This window comes from Bacidia gigantensis (assembly GCF_019456465.1).
Source record: "Bacidia gigantensis strain McMullin 20006 chromosome Unknown contig_134, whole genome shotgun sequence".
Lineage (NCBI taxonomy): Eukaryota > Fungi > Ascomycota > Lecanoromycetes > Lecanorales > Ramalinaceae > Bacidia > Bacidia gigantensis.
This window is the reverse complement of record NW_025408593.1, coordinates 212730-235377: the sequence shown is the minus strand read 5'-3', so window position 1 is coordinate 235377 and position 22648 is coordinate 212730. Positions and strand designations below refer to the sequence as shown.

The window sequence follows — 22648 nt, the reverse complement described above, 5'->3', positions numbered from 1 at the left end:
GTAAAGTCTCTTGTCATGAGCATGCCGTAGTGTTGGTCAAGGCGAGGAATCGAGCCACGGATGCTCCAATGAAGCAGCCCGGGTTTGGCAAGTCAAGGACACCAGGATGGCCGCTCCTCATGTGACAGTGACAAGAAATCACATAGCAGGCAATAGGCATAACATTTGTCGACATAATCTAATTTGAAGCCAATGAATGAACGATGTTTAGAGTGTTATGTCTGAACGAATGCTTTCGAAGATCCACACCACATAGCGTCAACACAATTGCATTTCTGTGATGCTTGGACTCGAGATTCAGCGCTTCAGTCTCAATCCTCCGCCGTAGTTCTCGATATCCTTTACCTCCGCAAGCCTCACTATCAGCCACCACCCACCCCATATATCTCTCAACATTTCATCCTCCAAATGGCCCTCTTCAATCATGCCATCCCCGCCTCCATCTCCTCCATCCCCTCCACCCTCTTCACTCCCCTCCAAGCCCCAAGCATCCTCGGAACTCCCACCCAGCACCCTCTCCGCACCTCATGACCTCCGAGAATCGCAGCCCACCTACCCGCCGTCACCCCCAGACTTCTCCCCCTTCTTCACCCTCCTCACGACATCCACCTCACAAACCCACCACCATCCACGAATCCACTACGTATTCGCCTCCGACCCATCAGACACCTCGCCGATAACAGCCGCCGCTCTCGACGTTCTTTCCACGTCCCCAAACACCACGACTACGACCTCTTCAGGCTCGCCTTCACGCTCTGGCGAAGATGCGGCAATGGATGGAGGGTCCCGCCGGAGAAGCAGAGGGCGCTTCGTCCTGATCGATATGGACTCGAGCGGGACGAAAGTCGTATCGGCGCAGAGTCTATCCCCGGACTTCGCGGTGTTGAGCACGGAGGTGAGGGAGGCGCCTACGTGGGAGGGAGCGGGACAGGAGGAGGGGGGGGGAGGAAGGGGCTGATGCTGCAGATTGAGGGTGTGGAGGCACAGTTGCCTGTAGCTAACGCGACCGAGGGGGGAAAGAAGGGAGTGGAGGAGCGGAGCTTGGAGGGTTTGATTGAGGAGTATGAGAAGGGTATGAGAGAGTTGAGGGGCATTGTTGAGGCAAACCGGTTGGTAGAAGAACAGGATCACTGAAACGAAAAAGAATCGTTGGATGATTTTGATATTGGTTATACAATAGAGTTATTTTATCGCTACAAAGGTGAACAAGCCCAAAAGACGGATACATCAACAAGCAGGCAGAGCCGGCGCAGGCGACTTGTCGGTCAGTCATCAATTAGTCGGGCTGCTCCTCAGCCTTCTCCCCGTCACGCCGCCACTCCCTACCGAGGCACTCAGATTCTCTCGCCCTTCCAACTTCACCATGCCTCCTCCGCGCAGCTTCATCGGGAGCTTACTCTCAGTTGCTTGCCGTTTCAGTGGAGGCGGCATGGAAGTAGAGAAGTCAGGATCAGATTTCGTAGCTAGCAGTATGGGAGCAGTTGAGTCGCTGTTGTTGCGGTTGATTGCCGCGTTGACGTTCAGACTTATCTCTCGGAGGCCTATCGTATCGTCCTTGTTCTTGGAGGGTGAAGTTGATCCTTGACCGTTGTCCGGACCGTCGTTGTAGACCATTGCTTTGCTCGGAGATTTGCTTAGTGATTGTCTAGACACTATCGCTGGGTTGACAAGCTCGCGGCCAAGTATTCTGTCGTGCGACTGAGATTGTGGAAGAGACTTGGGATAGTGGTACAGAACTTTTCGAGGGGTTTCTCCTGTTGGCCTATACTCCTCAAGGTCCGTGCCCGATATTTGTGTTCGAAGGTCTGCAAGAGGTTGCTTGAGGCTGGAATCAAGCGGTGGAAGAATACCTCGAACCACTGAGCTCTTCTCGGTAATGTCAGCACCTACTTCTCGGATTCTGTCGTAGGTTGTGGTGAAGTGGTTGCCAATACTGGAGTATGACTCTCTGACATCTGAGGCTAAGCCTTGAAGGGACTGGAGGTGATTCCGGTGGTGTCTCTCGTTCTGGGATCTTGCTCGGGTCACAAAATCATCTAGAGCCTGCATTTGCTTGGCCATATCCTTCATCTGCTCGTCAACGACGCGGATGGTCTCTGCATGTACAGCTTTCGTGGTAGTCTGAATTGTTGTATTGTGTTCGTTGACCGCCTTCCAATCTTCCTTCATCTTCGTCTTCAGGGTCTCCCTTGATTTAAGGACGCCATCGACGAGAGAACATTCCTCCTTCGACCACTTATGCATGCCTTCGCAGTACGCTGTTTCCGAGGATTCGAGATTAGTTTTCGACTTGCTGATGTCCTGTCTGACGGCATTAACTCGAGACGTCCATCGGGCATCTTGTGTCTCAGCGGATTGATTTATTAATTTGGTTATCGAATTGAGCAAAACCTGCCTCTCTTGGCTGGCCTTAGCTCGCTCTTCGTTCAGACATGCATCTAATAGACCAGAGACTGCTTCGTCAGCTTGCACAGCAGCAGTGGCTGCCTCCGAGATCTGTTTGCGGAGCTCTTCTGCCTCCGCCTTTTGGGCGCCCATGCGCTGGACGAGATCCTCGAAAATACCTTTGAAATCTTTACCAAGAGAGCTATAAGAGGTGTGTAACTGATAAATGGTCAATTATACGGGAAAGAGTTTTCGGCAATGGGCAGAGCATTACCTGTAATTGGAAGGTACCAAGTTCCTTGATGACTTCTGCAGAAATACGTCCTGCTGCTGCCGACAAGCTGTTCAGCCCCTCACCGACCTTGATCTTGACGTCTTCTCGGAGCTCCTTAATTTCTTCCAGAACATCATTCATATCTTCTTTGGCATTGGAGGTCTGTTGAGTTACGTTTTTCTCTGACACCTCAAAGGACTTCACCTGTTCTCGCAAAATGCTTTGCGAGCTGCCCAACTGCTCTAGCTCTGTCTGGACAAACTCGTGCACCCGAGATGAAACATTTCCAACAAGAGCATGCTGCTGCTGTTGAAATTCGCTGATTCGGCATTCTACCAGCTCTGTAACATCTGTGACCTGGTTCTGCGACTGCTGCCACTTTTGGCAGTTTTGTGCTTGTAAATCAGACTTCCGCTCGATCTTCGAGTGAAGTCCGCTGATGTCACTAGTCGTTTGCTCAAGTGTGGAAAGAATTTCACCACCAACACTCTGAAGCTGTTTCTCAGTAGATTGGTATGCCCTTCTCAAGGTAGTCTCATCTGTCAGTGTTTGTTTGGTATCTGCCAGCACCAGTTCAGTCTTGTCCAAAACTCCCTTGGTGTCATCTAGAGTCTGTTTTGTCGTATCATGATCCTTTTTCAGGAAAGTAAAGTTGTTGGTCAGGGTGAAAAGCTCTTGAACTTTGTTCCTCAATGATGTCTCCATCGTTTCAATTCGTTGCGCTTGTTCTTCACTCAAGATCCTTCTTGACTCACTTTCACCCATGATATCATCGTAAGACTCAGCTGTCAGGTATACACCATTCCGTTGTCGGGTAGCAACAAGCTCGCCTTTGAGCTTCTCAATCTCAGTCGTGAATTCCTTGAGAAGAGTCTTTTTCGAGATCATTTGGTTGATCTGAGGCTTATTTCGAATGTTCTTAGCTCGGAAAGCATAGTCAAGGGTCGAGATAGTTTCCTCCAGGTTGCTCTTAGCAGGAGAGACCGTTGCAATAATGCAAGTCTTCGTCCTGCCGCCTAGTGAATCTTGGAGTAAACGGGTGAGTTTCGACTCCCTGGCTACGGGTCAGTCATTAGCGCATCAGAGGGTGGCTATGACATACCGATATGGAATGTGCGAGTTTCTTTCTACGAGAGCATTGATGACACGTCCCAGAGTAAGCAGACTTTTGTTGATCAGACCAGCTTCTGCCGCCCGTTTATTCTCAGCGCCGCTCCTCTGAATGTTCTCACTTCCAGCCAAGTCAACGAGATTGAGTTTGCCAGCGCTGACAAAGTCTTCGCCATTTTCTGCTGTCCGCTTGATATATGCTGTGACTGTAAAGACAGTGTGGCTTCTTGAGCTTAAGTCGTTGCATTTTGTTGCTGCAACCTGACGTTTGTGACTTCCGTCCTGCAGCAACTTGATACCATTGCCAGCCGTTTTAATGTACGCTTCTTCCATTCCCTGCACCATTGTTGCTCCATGGTTTTTCTTTTGAGCATCATCAAAGATTTTGAGCTTTGTGCTGTCATCGGGTGAAAGCAAATCTCGAAGCTCCTCGTTGTATAGTTCTATGAATGAGCATTTGACTGAGCTCTCACCGTCGTCTGCATCAAGCTTGCGGAACAGTGAATGCAATACCCTTGGAATGATACCGGCAGAGTCCGACACAAGACCAAGCGTATCAGACATATCTCCTGACATCGTATACGTCTTTCCCGTTCCGGTCTGGCCATAAGCAAATATGGTACAATTGAAGCCCTGGAGCATCTATACGGCTGCGTCAGAACTTTCTAAAATTTGAGCAAAATCACAGACCTCATCCAAGATGGGTGTCACAACATCATCGTAAATCATAGACTGGTCCGCAGCCGGTGCGAAGACTTTGTCGAAATGATATGTCTTGTTGCTCAACGCACTTGGCCCCATGGATAGCTCTACATTCTTCCCTCTTACTCCATCTGTCTGTAAGACCACTCCACTATTTTCTTTGACTTCTCGATCACTGCGCCCCCGACATCGCACGACCACATTGATGTTCGTCTCCTCCCCGGCATCGGAATCAAATTCCCTCTGTTTCCGCTTGACACCTCCATTTTTACCAGGCGATCTTGAATGCGACGCACTTGTTGTCGCTGAGATAATACTGTCTGCGGGCGATGCTGCTCCAGATCGTGAATGCAAAGCAGGAGCACTCGATTGGGCGCGGGTCGTGCCTGGGCGTGTCATTGGCGGTCGCATAGAATGTTTCTTGCTTGCTAGAGCAGATGCAGGCCTAGGTAGAGCTGCCATAGAGTGACTAATCGAAGGCGATGCTGTGTAGATGTAATTCCAAAGTTGCGATGAAAGGATTCCGCAAAGTAAACAAATAGAGAGCTAAACGCGCGCTAATGCAAGGCAGAGTGGGGGAGCTCATGATCCCTGCGCTGATCATGCGCGGACATCATCCACCTCAATCAGCAACATCTGCTCACGAAACAGGCATTAATTGTCAGATGCCTTGCATTTGACCAGGGCTGCCATAAGTATGGCTTCATTTGATTAAGAAGAAAATGTCTTCTCAATTTTTGCCTCATCATGTCGAGGCAGCTTACTCTACAAATACATCCTGGTCGAGGCCTCGGATTCATTGGTAGGTCAACCATCACTTCATTGCTGTAGTGCTGATCAGGCTAGCCTTGGGCGCTTCTCTTCATGAAGTGTTGTCGAAGTTGAAGTCACAACCAAGTGTATTCCTCTCCATCGATATATACTACTCGCCCGCAGACCCTCTCTCTGAACCAGTTATATTGAACCTGCCGAAAAATGGCTTTCGATTGCGGTTTGATGGCCCTGGTCAAAGATTACGCCTGATAGAAGTGCTCGACTTCTCATACACACATTTTACGTATGACGGTAAAGATGTGGTCAAGCTTGCGCCCGAAGGTGGGGCCACCAAAGGTCCCGCGTTTCGCCAGATATATGACAGGCTGATTGGACCTACATTTCCTGGAGAGTTCGCTCCTCCGCTATCAGTGGCAGACACAAACGCGGGATCCTATGTGCTGTCATATCCAGGAATAGCCTTTACGTTCCCATTAAGAAGCCCGGTAGGCATGAATACGAGGGATTTCGTGTCCCTCTTATCCTCGTCTCAAGCTGGACCTGCGAAATCCATGGCTTTGTTTGACGGCGAATCTTGGAGCGAGGCGCGTAAAGATCTGTATACGAGACCTAGCTTGAATCATCGCTCGTGGATGGTTTCCAATCGAGCGAGGGACTTACGACCAGATGAAATAGATCACGTTCTTTTGAAAGGGGATGGGCTTCTTGAATTTTATAGGCGCAATGCTCACCCTTTTCAGATACTCTTGAGTAGTACTTCACCACAAGATCTCATCACAGAGTTGGGTCCTCCAGACGCCATATACAGGAAGTCAGATAAGAGATTGGCAATCCATAAATCGCGGCGCAACCGAAAGTCTGGAAAACCCGTCTCCGTTTACGAAGATACAACAGATACAGATCAGTCATCTCATGCTGTGACGGATGAGTCAGCTGAAGAAGATGAGTGCAATTCAGGGGTTCGAGGCGAGGCAGACGCTGACATCGAGTGCTTCTGGAACTATTTCAACCATGGCGTTGATGTATTCCTGTCTTATTCAAGTCGTCCTTTGACAGAGCCGAGCCAACTCGTTGCAACTAAGATTCTTCTTCATGGCAATATACCAGGCTCATACCCGTTCAATCGGTATCGTCGATGTCGCTGGAAGCTAGACCAAAATCTGCAAGGTCGTAATGATGAAATGACGTCCGAGACTACCTTTAGCACTATCTCTTCGTCACTTCAAGAGATACACGAGAAGGACCCCTCAAGCAGAGATCTCTTGGCTAGCTTTCGACAAGGCATGGTGCTCAATCGAGGTTGGGGCAATAGTCCAGGGAGTAGCTGCGAGCTCCTCGGCGGTTGGGAGGAAGGTGGTAAGTCCGCAAAGGTTCCATTGGTTGGTGAAGATGGCCCGGGGCTAGGAAATACCGAATTGTTTGGTTTTCCGGGTATGATTTTTGAGGTACTCAAGAATGATCGTGTCAGCTGCTTGACCATCTATTGAGTGTGTTGGATTGTTTCAGCGTCTCCGGACGTGAGGTGATACCTAGCAGCTCAAGATAGACCTATGAAGATCATATCAATTGAGGCTGTAACTACACATTGACCTTGTCGTTCTGAGAAATGAACATACATGTTTGCGAAAATGTATCTGCATTGAGCAATTGCTGTATCAAAAATTTAGTAATTGGTAGCGCTAAGCTGCGTAATTTATCGTATTGAAAGCATTGCCCAAAAATCTTTACCGCCTTTTGTCTTGCGCAAAGGCCATGATCAAGCCTAGGTCATGGAAAAATACATTGAATCTCCCGAAGACGACCTTCCCTCCTCGATTACCAATAGGTACTGCCGAAAGAGCGACAATCCTCCGAAAATGCACCGAGGATCTCTACGCCTGGCAACAAGAAAATCGGAAGGGGCATGCCTTTACCCTCCATGATGGACCACCTTACGCGAATGGAGACTTACATATCGGGCATGCATTGAACAAGATATTGAAAGATATCACAAGTCGGTTTCATTTGTCACAAGGGCGCCGTGTGAATTACACTCCTGGTTGGGACTGTCATGGACTACCAATCGAGCTCAAAGCGCTTGGTGGTCAATTGATAAAGACTGAACACGAAGAAAGACAGAATGTATCTCTGCGTAGGAAGGAAAGACCTACGGCATCAATCGTCCAAAACGTTGCCCAAGCGCTGGGACTTCGGAAATACCGTAGCCACGAGACTGAGGCCGAAAGAGAAGAAAATGCGGCTAGAGCAACTGCGACAGCATTGGCTGTTCGTAAAGCTGCTAGAAATCTGGCTTCAAGCACAGTCGAGAGGCAGATGAAGCAATTCAAACAATGGGGCATAATGGGAGACTGGAGCAACACATGGAAAACCATGAACAAGGATTATGAGCTCAAGCAATTAAGAGTATTTGGGAAGATGGTAAGCAAGGGATTGATCTATCGACAGTTCAAACCCGTCTATTGGTCTCCGTCCTCGAAAACAGCTTTGGCTGAAGCAGAACTCGAGTACAAAGATGATCACGTTTCAACAGCCGTTTTTATAAAGTATCCTCTTTGGTCTCTGCCCAGTGACCTGAAGTTGAAGCTAGGCGAGCATCATTCGGGAATGTCTTGCGTCATTTGGACAACCATGCCATGGACTTTACCAGCCAACAAAGCGATCGGTTTCAATCCAGCTGTCCAATATGCTATTGTAGAATCTCAGAAGCATGGCCGGCTGTTGATAGCGTGCAATCGGGTCGAAGAGGTCGGCAAGCAATGTGGAGAGATCCTTAGACCATTCACTGTGGTTGATGGATCGGCATTGACGGGGGTAACCTATCTAGACCAGCTTTGGACACGAGGTAGACTTGTCACCAAGAATTTGATCCCGGCGGATCATGTCACTGCCGACTCGGGTTCTGGACTTGCGCATCTCGCTCCTGGCCATGGATCCGACGACTACAGCGTCTGCTTGAAGCACGGGATCACGCCGTTTGCGCCAGTCGATAAGGATGGAATGTTCACTCAAGAGGCTTGTCCCGACTATCCGACTTTGCTTGCGGGTAAGCATGTAATGAGTGAGGGAAATGTTATAGCTCTCAATCATATAAGGAAGACGCACGTCATTCTCGCTCAGCACGAGTACATGCACAAATACCCGTATGATTGGCGCTCGAAGGAACCCGTGATATTTCGAGCTACGGAGCAGTGGTTTGCAAATGTAGGCGAGATAAGGGAGAGAGCTTTGAAGTGTCTGGAAGATGTCAAGTTCATCCCCCAAAATGGCAGGTCAAGGCTTGAAAGCTTCGTACAAAATCGTAGTGAGTGGTGCATATCCAGACAGCGGGCCTGGGGTGTGCCCATACCTGCCCTCTTTCACAAAGACTCCTCTGAGGTCTTGTTGACTGCCCAGACTGTCGACCACATCATCTCAGTCATCAAAGAACGAGGGATTGATTCTTGGTGGAGTGACGATGTTTCCGACCCGGCATGGACCCCATCTGAGATGAGAAATGCAGATGACAGCAGCCAGTATCGGCGAGGCACAGACACAATGGATGTTTGGTTTGACAGCGGGACGAGCTGGACACAGACAGCTAGTGGCATAAAGCCGACAGATCATGCAGCTGACGTATACCTTGAGGGAAGCGATCAACACCGTGGATGGTTTCAGTCCAGTCTGTTGACTTATATTGCGGACCAATCTGCAAATGACACGGCAACAGACTTGCAGCAATATCAAGCCCCATTCCGAGCTCTTGTGACTCATGGCTTTGTACTGGATCAGCAGGCTCGCAAGATGAGCAAATCAATCGGGAACGTTGTATCACCAATGCAAATCATTGATGGATCATTGCTCCCACCTCTGAGGCGAAAGTTCCACGGATCAGGCCAGACTCAAGACATGGGCCCAGACGCTCTCCGCATATGGGTTGCCAGCTGCGATTTCACTAAGGACGCCATTCTCAGCGTCGAGAAGCTGAAGATTAACAACAGTACGCTCGTGAAATTGCGCATCACATTCAAGCAGCTTCTTGGCATTCTCGATGATTTTGACCCTTTGGAAAGTATGCGTCAAGAGCAATTTTCCAAGAACCACAAGATGGCTATTTGGCATTTGGAGATGATGGCCACAGCTGTCAAAGACCATTATCGAGCGTACGAGTACCACAAAGCGATGGACGAGATCACTAGATACGTTAATGTTGACCTGTCGGCATTCTACATGGAGACAATCAAAGACGCAGCGTATTGTGGGACCGGAGAAGAGCGACAAATGGTGCAGTATACTATTCTCATCATATTGAGAGTCTTACAACAAGTCTTGGCCCCCATCACGCCCTTGTTAGTTCAAGAAACATGGGATCATTTACAGGCCAGGCTCAAAGCGTTCATGGGCTTGTCTCCTCTCGAAGACACCTGGAGTTCGAAAATCACTCAGGTGTCTGGTCTGTTGACAGCTCACGAGAGGCATTCGATGGGAAAAGAAACTTCATGTTTGTCAGAAGTGCTGTCGACTGTCCAGAAAGCCCAAGAAAGGGCCCGTTCTGACAAGATGATGGGCTCATCACTGGAGTCGTACGTCACGCTTGAAGTGCCAGCAACCCATGCCGACAGTGGAGATGAAACAACAGCGTCTTTCCTTTTGCGGAACGAACGAGACCTTGCCAATCTGTTTGTTGTCTCTAAGGTTACCATTACGCCAGAAGCACCATCTTTCGTAGAGGGGGATTGGCATTATGTTGAAGAAATTGAATTGATGAACCAGCGTGTGATTGTGCATGTGCACGCACCGCAGGAGCAAAAATGCTGTAGGTGCTGGCGTTATATTGCACCTGTCATGCAAGAGAGTGAAGAGGCTCTTTGCACAAGATGTGAGGCGTGGAGAGGGTGATGATTGACCGAGTCGCTCCTGCCAGTGACTAAAGCGGCAGTCTTGCAGATTAGCCGTGAATTCTATGTGAGGTTCAGGGAAATAAGAAATCATGCCTCTCCCAAAATAGCCTCTATTCACTTCACGGGACCAATTGTGTGCGAATGATACGATTCTTGAGGTCCGCTTGAAAACTCCGGAGTGTCATGTCGCAAGCCCCGCTTTATTGCCACCGTCCCGGTTCGGTGACGACCTTTGTTGACTTCCAACCCGTGTATCGCACCTTGTACCATCCTCCTCTTCTGCGACCGATGGATGCACACCACATGGCTACGTACAACGGTAATACGGAAAGCAGCTTTGCAATGGGTGAAGCACAACAGGCAAGCCGAAATGTCAAGCACCAGAGAGATGAGACCGATCGTCTGAATGAGCGGATCACGTTCTTAGAGCGAGAACACGGCCGATTGCAGGAAGAGATAACCGGAAAGGATGAGGAGCTCACCATCTACTACAGTCACGTTGCCAGACTGCAGAAGAGGCTAAATCATGCCAACCAGGCTCTAGAGCAAACGCGAGCTCAACTCGACGAAGCTAATACTGCCACCAAGTTGGCAGACACGACTCTAGAGCAAATGCGAGCTCAGTATGATGAAATGAAAAGTGCTGAAAAAACTTCATCCGAAGATTTCGAGAAACTGCGAGCTCAACGAGATGAAGCCGTTGCTGCCAAAGAGCTGGCAGACGAGGCTCTCCAACACATACGAGTTCAACATGACAAGCTCACTAATGCCACTATATCGACTGACAAGGCTCTCGAGAAAGTGCGAGCTGAATGTCGTTATATCAACAGTGCCAACCAACTGGCAGCCTCGTCGGTTGAGGGACTGATGACCCAATGCGACGCCATTCTAAATCATTTGCGGAATGGATACGTAGAGGGGCAGAGCCAGGATGCTCCTGTGATGTTGTCTAGCAACCAAGGTACGACTGTTTCCCCAACCATCCTTGATAATCACACTAAAGTGTCACATCAGGCCCTTCTTCGGGGATCATTAATACAGTGGTCTCATCAACAATCGTGCAATCGAGTCCTTTACCATCTCGACCAATACTTCAAAGTGGATTTGCAAATAATGTATCAACCGTGTCACCTGTTTCACATAAGATGTCAAACCAACGACTTTCTTCCTGTGAGCCCTCAACATCAGCGTCGGCGTCCGACAACGCGGGAAGCTAACATGACTGTCTAGTACTCAATGTCCCAGGAGAAGAAGATTTTGAGAAAGCAAAGACACTTCAGCCCAATCAAATAGATGTTGGGACCTTCAAAAAGCAACTTCCTGAACAAGCAATCTCAGGCAATTACAGAATGGACCCTCGCGTTGCTCCTTTCACACCATCTAATTGGTTGATAGGAAGTATGAACGCTGAGACAGCACCATCAACGCCTCTCCCTTGCAAGCCAAGCGAGCGAAGTGTCAGTTTTGAGTCTCAGTTATCGTTGTCGAACCAAGCCACACCGTTCAAACCTGTTGGAAAGGTAAAAACATCGAACGATTCGGAGACACATGATAGCGAGAGCGGAGCTGCGGTGTCTGGTATGGCCGAGGACCAGGTAATGCAGAACTCGCCCAAAGCATTACCACCTCATCTTCGCAAGACGAAGGTCTCTGCGAATCCAGTTCATCAAGCCGAACCCCCTTCGGCAAAACCGACAGACGTTGAAAGCCAAACGCCTGAAGTCTCTAAGGGAGAGGCACATCCAGACGTCGAAAAGAGTGGACCGACAGCTGATGCCGAATCCAAGGCGGATCAAATGTGGCTTGATCTCATGGAAAAGACTAGAACCAATGGTAATGTATCTGAAGTGCGAGAGAGTGATGACCTAATTGATCTTGAAGATGACGCGAGCAAGGCGGCCAAACTACTCAGTGGAAACGCGAGAGCCAAGAACCTACGCAGTGAAGTTTTGAGGAATGATGATAGACGAATCGATGACAGTTTGGAGGATGTCGAACTCTCAAGCAAAGTCTCTGCAGGTAAATAGAATATGCCTTCAATGAAACAAATTTCCTCTGTCGCCCAAGACCTGCAAGAGTCGCTGGCTGATTTTCTGTTGCAAGGCATTCAAGGTAAAGGCTCGAAGCTAGCCCCAACGAAAAAGACTACACCACTTTCGCCTGGTAGATTGACGCCATTGACAAACGTACGGCCTACGAGATACCAGGCAAGCGATGTCTTGACGCCATCCTCTCCCAACAAAGCCAGTGGACTGGTGGAATCTGGAAATTATGTTAAACGAGCAGCCGCTAAGATTTCATCACTTTCCAAGAGCTGGGAGGTGCCATCCGCGTATACGTTCCGTAATCGTCAAATAGTGGGAGGCGACTCAACCAGAGAGTCTCGTGAATGTAATTCCGCGCAGGGGCCTAACGGACGCGAGGATAAATCTACGAAACAGCGAGAGAACGAACATATCAAAGAAGATCTTGAAGAGGGAGAGCTGGAGGACTACGATCGACAGGCACCTCAAGACCTTACTCAGAGCGACGATTCTGACGGGCAAGCTACACCCGGTGCCAATACAGCTAGCTCTAGCGCAAGCGATGTCGAACGAACAGTCAATTTGGCAGCAGAAAGAAGGGATCATGAGGACTCGGCGATACTCGACTTCCTCGAAGTCAAAGAGAGAAAGAGCGATGTTAGCGGCAATCGAGTTCTGGGTGGGCTTCTTGATGGATTGACAAGGACGCAAGTCATTAAAAAAAATGCCTGGGGCCTGCAGACAAAAATCAATCGTCACACGACATCCTCACCCTGGGGATCCCCCAACGAACGTGATATCCTGCGGAACGAATGGATTAGGATCCCCAGAGATGCACGCAAGGATGGCAAGGTCGCTTGGTGGTTGAGGGAGATCTGCGTGACGAACCGTAACGGGGTTGTCGGTATGTCCATCGTGCCTATACAACGGTTTAATAGAGCTTGAAAAGCTGTTTCATATTGACTCAAGGCGACGGAAAATAGCAATAATGGTAGAAGCTGAATTTAGGTGGTGGAATGGAGCAAGAGCAATGCAGCACTAGCTCTCTCGAAGCAGGCTTTATCATTGTACATTATTATTGGTAGAGAGATCAATGGAATTTAATTGAATTGCTACTTGACGACGGTTCTTGAAAAAGATATTCAGTCACTTAAGAGGCTCGATCTCTATTCAAGAACAGGAGTAGCCTTCTTCAGGTTACCCTAGGCAGAGACAAGGACTATTCTCTCGATATCAACCGGAATTAAGGGAATTAAGCCGCTCTTCAAGGAACAACATCCCACCTTGCATTGCTTGCTTCTATGAAACAGGAGATGCAACATGAGTACCCATTCTTGAGCTGATATTTGAAGCCCACAATGGGCCAAGATCAGTCTTCTGAGGCTCCCGAGCCTCACAATGTCTCTACAGGTTGAGCAAGCCCCCTCTCCCAACCTCGAGACTCGAAGCTCGGTCTAGCTTCAGAGCTTCTGCCCATTCTGGCTCCTTGCGTCGATGATGGCTGACAGGTCATCACGTATTTGCAGAGCAGCTCAGTCACGAACTCGCCGTCCGATTCGCGAAAAAATGCTTCACACCACTCGAGATCACCCATTTTAAGGATGTATTTCGCTCCCTCGCCGACACGCAGGATGGTATGTTGTACTGGAAAGAAGAGACGCTATGCAGATTCCTGGTGCTTCCAGACGGCGCTGGCGGAGCCTTGGGGACCGGGCAGGTGGTATATCAGATGGCTACGTATGTGTCTTCTCAATCTAGGAGAAGACTGGCTCTACATTTGGATGGGCAGGAAGAGGGCCAGTCGATAGAAGAAGGGATTTAGGAAGACACTTGAACAACATAGCTAATGAAACACCGCGTGGCAGATATCTTGGAGCTTTTCCTTTCGCCTCCCAAGCGCCGTGTATCCTCACAATCGAAGCCGTGCTAAAGGTTGTGGTAATTATGACGGAACGATACGGCAAGGTCTTGAAGAGGGGAAAGACGGATAGGAACAAACTGCTTTTCAGAAGCCTTGCTGTCTTCGATCGGAGGATGAGCATGGAAAAGCTGCCGTCTCCGACTGGGCTGGAGAAGATGTTGAACGAGACTGGAGCCGATGAGAAAGCCAGCGAAGCGACCCATGCACTAGGCTTCGAGATTGATCGGGCAAGAAATGACGAAGATGAAGAAGAGGACGATGATGAACTTGCTCTCGCGGCATTGGACTCTCTAGACGCGATCGAGGTGTTCAAGCACGATCAGAGGAGTGATACTAAGATTCATCACGCGCAGATTCCTGTGGATAACTTTCGACGATTGTTGATGCTGCTTTTGGTCATTGCGCCATTAGATGCCCAGGAGTCCCTTTCAAAGCACGCGCAACGTTTGACCGACGACAGAGTTGAGGGACTGAAAAGTGTAGCGGACTGTATTCTTTGGTCGTTTACGCCGGAACGAAATCCAGGAATATTCTACCATAACTTCAATACCATCATACCAACCTCTCTGCCATACCTCTTTGATGGACTGAATCCGCTCTTTGAGCATTTCATGTTCAGCAAGAACCTCGATCTTTCTAAGCATCGACGAAGATCTTCAGCTGCCGCAGTAGTCTCCTCGCCCCAGGTGATGTCTCCAACATCTCCAATCTCTCCTATCTCACCAAAATCTCCAATGAGTCCAACGCTGAATATGCCACCAGAACCGCTTATACCGAGTGAAGGTGAGATTATTAACCTCAACATCCTCAGCCAACTATCATTCTTCCTAAAAGGCAACACCGTCTTCCGTCGTCTACGCCCTCTCTACCTCGGCGGAAACGCCGGCTTTAGTATGAGGTCAATAGAGCAGAAAGTCTTCAATTGGCCATCGCCTAGTATTCTCCTTGTGTCCGGCACACGCCTTCCCTCCAATCCTCAGGGCACGCGCGAACGCACATATGCCGAAAGCTTGCCTCCCAAACGTTATCCTGACAGCAGTAAAGGCAACAGTACCTCCAACGAGGTCATTTATGGCGCTTACCTCGACATGCCGTGGAAGCACACGCACAAGGGTGTCGCTGGTGGCAGCAAGTGTCTCCTATTCCAACTAGCCCCTATTCATGAGGTTTTTCGACCGAGCTCTCTCAGCCATGATTACTTCACCTTCAACAAATCGGGTCTCGCTTTCGGGTCTCCCGCTCCTCGCTCTCACTCATTTTCCGGTCTCGCCTCCAAAACCACCTCCTTAGGCGCTGTTTCTCTGACTTTAGACGAAAGTCTCGAGTTTGGGGTCTTCAACCACGATAGCGCCGGTGGCGGATCATTTCATCCTAGTGAGTCTAGGAGGGATGACTGGCAGGATCGTTTCGAGATTGAGAGCTTGGAGATCTGGGGTTGCGGAGGAGACGAGGAAGCGGAGAGGCAGAGGAAAGCGTGGGAATTTGAAGAGAGGAGGCGGCTGCCAGAAATCATATTAGGAGAGGCAAGGACGTGGAGAGCGATCGTGCCTTGTTGGAGATGGCTGGCTTGGTAGGCAACCACGCTGGCAGTGGAGGCAGTATGGGTTGAGTCATCATTACAAGCAAGCATCTGCAGTCCTTTCGGAAGCAACAACCCCTTTAGTGATGATCATTGTAGCTAATGGTTTCCTGGGTCGCACCTTCCGTCAAGTGGTCGGCGAATTGGGCAGGGATCTAGAATTTCAACTCCTTGTCTCGACCAATGCTCAAGCCTACAACGACTAGCATCTTAACGAGGTACCATCTTGTTGAATGTAGCTATCGTTATGTCACCGAATAAAGACAGCCATCAACGACCCTCCTCAAATTCTGTGATATCAGATACGGACTCGCACCAGAAACCGGGTTTACCGTCAACTCATCGGCTCATAGTCACCACGACGCTGGTTGTCTTCTCATGGGATATGTCAGGGGTGACAGAGCTATTCAGTTCTAGCTCTGGAGGTAGTATTCATGCTTCGCAGGTGCTCACTGGCGACAATGGCACTCTAGCCGCGCTTTTGCATACGGGTCGTCAAGAGAAGGAAAGAAAATACGTGCTTAAAGGCTGTGAGGTACGTTCGTCTAGCATTTGATGGACAAATGTGTAAGCATTAAATTACATAGGGACAAATAAGGCTCTTGCATTACTCGGGGTGGAAACCTCAAGATCTCTACTTTACAACAAGCGTACGGAAGTCGGTTCAAGTCGTCTGTATGAGGGATTCGAAAGTTTTGCCCCTTCAAATCACGCACCCATCTCCTCCTGTAGTGTTCACACTGTCGAGTGACTCGAACCTGCTGTTATCAAGCTCCCTTCGACCTCCCACGATCTATATTCGCAATATTGTAACAGGAGCACCACGAGTTCTGCTACGACCTAACTGCTCCTCTTCTGCCGTCGTTGCAGCGACATTCCATCCTGAGCGAGGGAATATTTTCCTCCTTGCTTTCGCAGACGGTACGATCGCTGTCTATGACGCGAGTCGTATCCTGCGACGTAATGGCGATGCTCGAGAGCAGGTTACAGGCAGTGCTGGCGCTGCTGGAGAGGTTGCCTCTCTCAAAAGAATCCATACCCCCATAACTAAAGATCGATCAGACGAGAGTGTTGCTGACCGTGGACATGACCCTAAGAGTGAAAACGCTACCGTTACTGCAGACCAATGGGGCCTTACTTCTGTCTCCTTGCTTCCTGGACACAAAGCAATGGCCGTCACAGCTGGTGGCGACGGCAAATGTTGTGTCGTGGACTTCTCACAACCCAACAAAAGCCAGGCTGTGCTTCTGAAATCCTGGCATATACATCGTCCCGTGACTTGCGTTTCTGTCATATACGCTCGAGAGGACCGGCCTATTGCTCAGTATGATGGGACTGATGATACTATGACTCCGTCTCATAAGGACTACCGTATTGCTGTTGGACGCCAAGATGGCAAGGTACTTCTCTTCGATCTAGAAGGCAAAGCATTGGGACAACGCGCCTTTGGCCTTCGGCGGGGTCGCATCGTCAACATTGAGTGGGCGGAGAGGAAAGTAGATAATGCGCTAAAAAGCCATGAGGAACCTGTAAAGGAGAAATTGAGCGAGTACCACGTTGAAGAGCTGAAGCACAAGACAAAGTCCACGCCTCGCAAGTCAACTGAAGAAAGCTCGCTGTCTGACTTCTTTAAACTGTTACAACCGGCGCAACCCCCACTCGGACAGGTCGATATTTCCAACCAGAACGAAGAGCTTTTATCGAACGACCTCCCATCGAATGTCACTCGAGAAGGTAGGGTCCAACCATCTGTCCCGCCACGGCCAAAGCCCAAGGAAGGCGGCCGCCTGTACACTCGCAAAGCTCAAAAGGCGCTCGAAGCAGCTGGTCACAAAATTAGACTTTCCCCCGAAAGCCCCCAAAGACGCCGTAGCAGCGCCAGCTCTTGCTCTCATCGCAGAGGCTCAACATTTCCCCGATCAAAGCCAATACTCATTAAGGCTCGACGCAACCGAAAATCCTCTTCTACTCCACCACCACCAGAGAACCCCTCATCATATGCAGCAGCACTATCAGTAAAGTCCACCAACCCTTCAGAGCGTGACCCTCAACCCCTTGATACCCTCCCACATGATACAGTAGTACCAAGCCAAGCAACGATCTCAACCTACGGAACTGCACCGTCGCAGGCTAGCCCTCCACAAAGCCTACAATCTACCTCACCCGCCTCCTCGACCGATACAGTAGACGACTGGTCAGCGGGCGTCTCTTCCGTGAACGCAAGCCCAAGCAACGAAAGTACAGATACCTGGCCACAATACCCTTCCCAGCAACAACAGCTTCCGAATCGTACAGCAGCCGTTATGAAGTTGCCGGAGTTCGTTACCGTGCCCGGGCCACCTGGTACTTCATACTTTATATCATACCCTATGCGAGAACTTTCATATGGCAACCTTGTAAAGCCGCAGTCAGGGAAAGGTAGGGGAAAAGGTGGGAAGGATGATAGAATCGATAGCGTTATCGATGATGAGCCCAGGACCAGAGACTTTACCAGTCTCCCCCAACAGCAGCAGGAGCGGCAGCAGCAGCAAGATCCGGATACCACCACTTCGTCGGATAATTTGTTGAGAAGCGAGAGCGCTACGGCGCATATTCTCGCTGCGGGGAGGTATGATGCTGCTATTGCTAGTAGCCCCGACAAACGACGTCCTCACGGCCACGCCCGTAAGGGCAAGGAGAAAGGTAGGGAGAAGGGAGGTCAAGGTTCTGGGACTGGTGATAGAGTCGGCACTTCGAGTGGGGTCGATCTCCATGAGGTTGTGGAGAAGGTTGTGGAGAAGGTTGTGGAGAGGGGATTTGAGGAGTTGAGGGAGGAGATTAGAGGCTTGTTTGTGGAGCAGTGGGGGTTACTTGAGGATAGATTGGGTGAGAAGGAGAAGGGGAAGGGGAAGGAGATGTGAGGGTGTTTGGTGGTGGAAGGGGGAAAGGGGAAGGTTTGGGTACGTGATGGATGATTGCCTGGGAGAGAGGTTGTGTTGGATTCCTTGGTGGGAAGTTTAGAGTAGTTTTATTTGGAGTAGGGTTACATTGCATTTTAAAGTAGTCCAATGAGGTTTGGTTGGTACTGAAGTTTTGCTTGTCCGATGTGATGAGCAGCCGTAAGACTGCATTAATCGTGAACTTCTTGTTCTCATATTCAAGGATCTCTAAGCTTGGTATTTGATAACCAGTATCTTGACATAGACCAATTACATCGTCCTCAACATAACCCACAATACGCATCTCTCTCACACCAGGCCTCTGAACCTTGGATTCTCACATCCTCAAAAACCTCTTATAAACAGCATGCTCCGTGCACTCCTCATACGGATACCCCAGCTGCTTCAAAAACCCCTCTAGCTCCTCCTTCTCCTTCCCATCCGGACACTGGATCCCCGCCAGTATCTTCGCCACATCGCCCCCGTGATTCCGATAGTGGAAAAGACTGATATTCTGCCCCGGCCTCAACGCAAACAAGAACTTTATCAACGCCCCCGGCCGCTCGGGGAACTCGAACATATACATCTTCTCATCCGGCGCGTTACTCCGCCCGCCCACTAGATACCGGATATGCGTTTTCGCCAGCTCGTCGCCCGATAGGTCGTGTGTTTCCATCCCCGCGTGAGAGAGGCGCCTGATGAGATCCGCCACCTCGACTGCGCGCGTGGAGGCTGTGACGGAGATGCCCATTAGCACGGTGGCGGAGCTGGGGTCGGCGTACCGGTAGCTGAATTCGGTCACCGCGTGGGGGAGGACGGCTTTTATCAGGTCTGCGAAGGCGCCGGGACGCTCGGGGATGGTTACGCTCATGAGGACTTCTTTCTGTTCGCCTAGCGCGGCGCGCTCGGCTACGAAGCGCAGACGGTCGAAGTTCATGTTTGCGCCTGAGGCGAGGGCTACCAGCTGCCGTTTTGTGTTCATGCTTGGGTTTGCGGCGATGTATTTTTTGAGGCCGGCGAGCGCGAGGGCGCCTGCGGGCTCGACGATTGTGCGGGTGTCTTCGAAGATGTCTTTTATGGCGGCGCAGGTCTCGTCCGTGGTTACTTCGATTACGGAGTCGACGACCGTGCGGCAGAGGCGGAAGGTTTCTTCGCCGACGGATTTGACAGCCGCACCGTCGGCGAAGAGGCCGACTTCGTTTAGAGTAACGCGTGAGCCTGTTTTGAGAGATTGGACCATTGCGTTGGCGTCGTGGGCTTCTACGCCGATTATTTTCACGTGCGGTGCTATGCGTTTGATGTAGAAGCCGACACCAGCGATGAGCCCACCGCCACCGACGCAGCAGAAGACTGCTTCGAGTTCTTGGAGGTTGGTCTGGCGAAGGAGTTCCATGCCTATGGTGCCTTGGCCTGCTATGACATACGGATCATCGAAGGGTGGGATGTCTGTGAGGCCGTGGAGTCCTTCAAGACGGTGGGCTTCGGCCTTCGCGGAGTCGAAGTCCTCGCCATGGAGAATTACTGATCCTCCCAGCCTTGAGACGTTGAGATGCTTGATTGAAGGTGTACCAGCTGGCATGACTATTGTTGCGGGTATTTTAAGCTGGCGGGCAGAGTAGGCGACTCCCTGAGCATGGTTTCCTGAATCCGATTCAGCGCCCGGCGCCGACTTTTCGATGGAGTCCCATTATTCACCGGCTGAGCAGGCCACTACGCCTTTCCACCGACTGTCTTTGTCTAAGTGTGCCATTTTGTTGTAAGCCCCTCGCAATTTGAAACTGAAGACGGGTTGTAGATCTTCTCTTTTCAAGAGGACTTCACATTCAAGTCGTTTGCTGAGATTGTGGGCGCGTGTGACGGGGGTTTCTTGGACGACTTCGTAGACGCGAGAAGCGAGAATGAGGCGGAGATACTTTCAGAAAGTGTCAGTAGTTGACTGCAGTATGATTGGGGAGTTCGTACGTCGGGGTGGCCATCCGAAAGCAGATATTCTGCAGGTATGGATGAAGAAGCACTAGTCTTCTGTGCGCCGTTTACATCAGGAGTGGCTGAATATTCGGTCAATGGCATGGCGTTATGATTGCCATTGGGTAGAGCTTCGGATGCCATGATCCTCGATGAAAACCTGTCCAAAGTGGTCACAACTCAAGCGTTGAAAGTATTCACAGATTATTTTCACTCTCGGGACATTGACTTTGGTGATCTCGGCGCCTTCCGTGCTGATCTCCCGCGACCTATCAGATCCTGTATGTCATTATCCGTAAAATATGATCCTGGCCTGGTGAACACAACGTAATGAGGGCACGTTCATCAACGCGTGGTTGTACATTGAGGGAAATCTTGTTCAAATTTACTCATGAGTGGAACGTGAAGTCGTCCGCAGAATATGCGCCCTGACTAGCCTAGCTGGAGGCTCCATCAACCTTACCTATTCTCCGCTCGACAGGCGCAAAAGATGGCCGATCCTGATCTATCAGAAGCACCGCTCCCCTCCTCCTTCGACCAAGATGCGTACGGCAACATGAAACATGTTCGTGAGGATGAGCTGACCACCATACAGAGACTTTCACAATGAGAAACGACTGCACAAATTTACGCGTCGGCTCAAGGAGGAGCCTCTGATTCCTGTCGGTTTGTGATCCCCGTGACACGCATTCTCTTCGCATTTAACAGCTATTCCAGGCTGCGCCCTTACGGTCTGGGCTCTTCAGAATGCCGTTAGATCATCCCGAAGCGGTGATTCCTCGCGCACGAACCAATATTTCCGATACCGTCTCTATGCACAATCATTTACTATTGTGGCCATGTTGGGGGGTTCTTTCTACTACAACGCCGATCGCTTAAAACGTGGCGAATACGTGAAGCTCAAGAAAGAGCAGGACAAACAGGCCAAGAAGGACGCTTGGATTAGAGAGCTCGAGGCTCGCGACGCAGAAGATCACTTATGGAGGGAGAAGGTCAAAGATATACAGAATGCGCAGCGGGAAGAAGCCGAGAGGACGCGGCTCGCGAGGCAGAAAGAAAAAGATGAAGGTCAGGATAGTGATAGCCGGGGTGTTCTCGAGGCCGTAAGGCAAAAGAGTGATGAGGCTAAGGCCAAGGAGACCAGGATGCAGAAGGTGGAAGAAGGGTTTGAGAGACGTCCGAAGGTAGAGGGGAAATTGGAGTCGCCTCCGCCACCGGGTGGGGGGCCTGAAAGACCAAAGGCGAAGCCGAAGAGTGTTTTTGGGGAATCAGAAGAGGGTGGCATCATGGGATTCGGTACTTTGAAGGCTTTGTGGAAGTATCTGAGCTCAGATCCTGATGGCAGCGAAGATGAGAAGTGAATGAGTCAGCTGAAAGTCTTGTGATCCATTGTCAACGATATACACCCTGCAAACATTTGCACCCGTGGCTCTAGTGTATCGGCCTTCTGAGATCTTTCTGGCAGTGATTGAGGGCATACTCTTGCATCTGCATCGTCCGATACCGCAGGGAACTCATGAGCTTGCGTGTGAAAAAGGTACGCCCCTCCAAGTGGCCCAACAAGAAGCGAATGACTAATGCTGTCTTGCGAATCCTTGGTCGCCACCAATAATCAAGGTTACCGTGAGGAGTTGTATCCTTGCATCGTACAGTTATCGCATCGATAATCACGCAGCCAGTCCTTGTCTCATCGTTTCCGTGGTAAAACAACCATTCACGCCTTGCATGAATACCATGACTGTGGAATTTGAATGTGTCGCAATGCTCTCTCCTGCTTGTCTCTGTGCTTTCCGTGGGTTCGCATTCCTTTCATCCCAGACTCGATAAACGAACGGAATGCGATCGTCGCATCTCGCAGTGTCGACCCTAACACACACGTGGCGCTCCGCCCAGCGACCCCCCCACGAGATCCCATCCTGGTCTGAGGCTCATCAAAGTGGGAACACTAACCGTCCATAGTTGCCGCTGTCGCTTGCGGTTCGTCATTTGACACTGCATTGAGTGGATACCAGACAGGACTTTCTGAACACAATTTCTCCGCATTTGTCATGAGGTCAATTTTGAGTGAAGGGTGACGAGAGCGCCGCAGCTGAACAAAGGCATTTTTCAAATTGCATCG

The 22648-nt window shown here is 50.1% G+C and overlaps 7 protein-coding genes across 7 annotated transcripts; 5 read left to right on the top strand and 2 right to left on the bottom strand.

Moving 5' to 3' along the window:
• Nucleotides 1-1272: 1272 nt before the first annotated feature.
• Nucleotides 1273-4933, bottom strand: KY384_001808 (uncharacterized protein; the record flags this gene model as incomplete). The annotated part of the gene is made up of 4 exons (XM_044810334.1): nt 1273-2604; nt 2660-3713; nt 3762-4402; nt 4460-4933. The coding sequence occupies 4 exons, from the start codon at nt 4931-4933 to the stop codon at nt 1273-1275; spliced, it is 3501 nt and encodes a 1166-aa protein (XP_044672308.1).
• Nucleotides 4934-5218: 285 nt separating this feature from the next.
• On the top strand, nt 5219-6732 carry KY384_001807 (uncharacterized protein; the record flags this gene model as incomplete). Its single annotated transcript, XM_044810333.1, has 2 exons — nt 5219-5273; nt 5342-6732. The coding sequence occupies 2 exons, from the start codon at nt 5219-5221 to the stop codon at nt 6730-6732; spliced, it is 1446 nt and encodes a 481-aa protein (XP_044672307.1).
• Nucleotides 6733-6997: 265 nt separating this feature from the next.
• KY384_001806 (uncharacterized protein) lies at nt 6998-10120 on the top strand (the record flags this gene model as incomplete). The annotated part of the gene is made up of 1 exon (XM_044810332.1): nt 6998-10120. The coding sequence occupies one exon, from the start codon at nt 6998-7000 to the stop codon at nt 10118-10120; it is 3123 nt and encodes a 1040-aa protein (XP_044672306.1).
• A 290-nt stretch (nt 10121-10410) lies between these two features.
• On the top strand, nt 10411-12149 carry KY384_001805 (uncharacterized protein; the record flags this gene model as incomplete). Its single annotated transcript, XM_044810331.1, has 2 exons — nt 10411-11083; nt 11353-12149. 2 exons carry the CDS (start codon nt 10411-10413, stop codon nt 12147-12149), a joined length of 1470 nt encoding a protein of 489 aa, XP_044672305.1.
• Nucleotides 12150-12152: 3 nt separating this feature from the next.
• KY384_001804 (uncharacterized protein) lies at nt 12153-18546 on the top strand (the record flags this gene model as incomplete). Its single annotated transcript, XM_044810330.1, has 5 exons — nt 12153-13050; nt 13655-13883; nt 14012-15637; nt 15914-16181; nt 16234-18546. The coding sequence occupies 5 exons, from the start codon at nt 12153-12155 to the stop codon at nt 18544-18546; spliced, it is 5334 nt and encodes a 1777-aa protein (XP_044672304.1).
• A 355-nt stretch (nt 18547-18901) lies between these two features.
• KY384_001803 (uncharacterized protein) lies at nt 18902-20673 on the bottom strand (the record flags this gene model as incomplete). Its single annotated transcript, XM_044810329.1, has 3 exons — nt 18902-20205; nt 20260-20476; nt 20527-20673. 3 exons carry the CDS (start codon nt 20671-20673, stop codon nt 18902-18904), a joined length of 1668 nt encoding a protein of 555 aa, XP_044672303.1.
• Nucleotides 20674-21019: 346 nt separating this feature from the next.
• KY384_001802 (uncharacterized protein) lies at nt 21020-21890 on the top strand (the record flags this gene model as incomplete). The annotated part of the gene is made up of 3 exons (XM_044810328.1): nt 21020-21075; nt 21125-21195; nt 21238-21890. 3 exons carry the CDS (start codon nt 21020-21022, stop codon nt 21888-21890), a joined length of 780 nt encoding a protein of 259 aa, XP_044672302.1.
• Nucleotides 21891-22648: the final 758 nt, after the last annotated feature.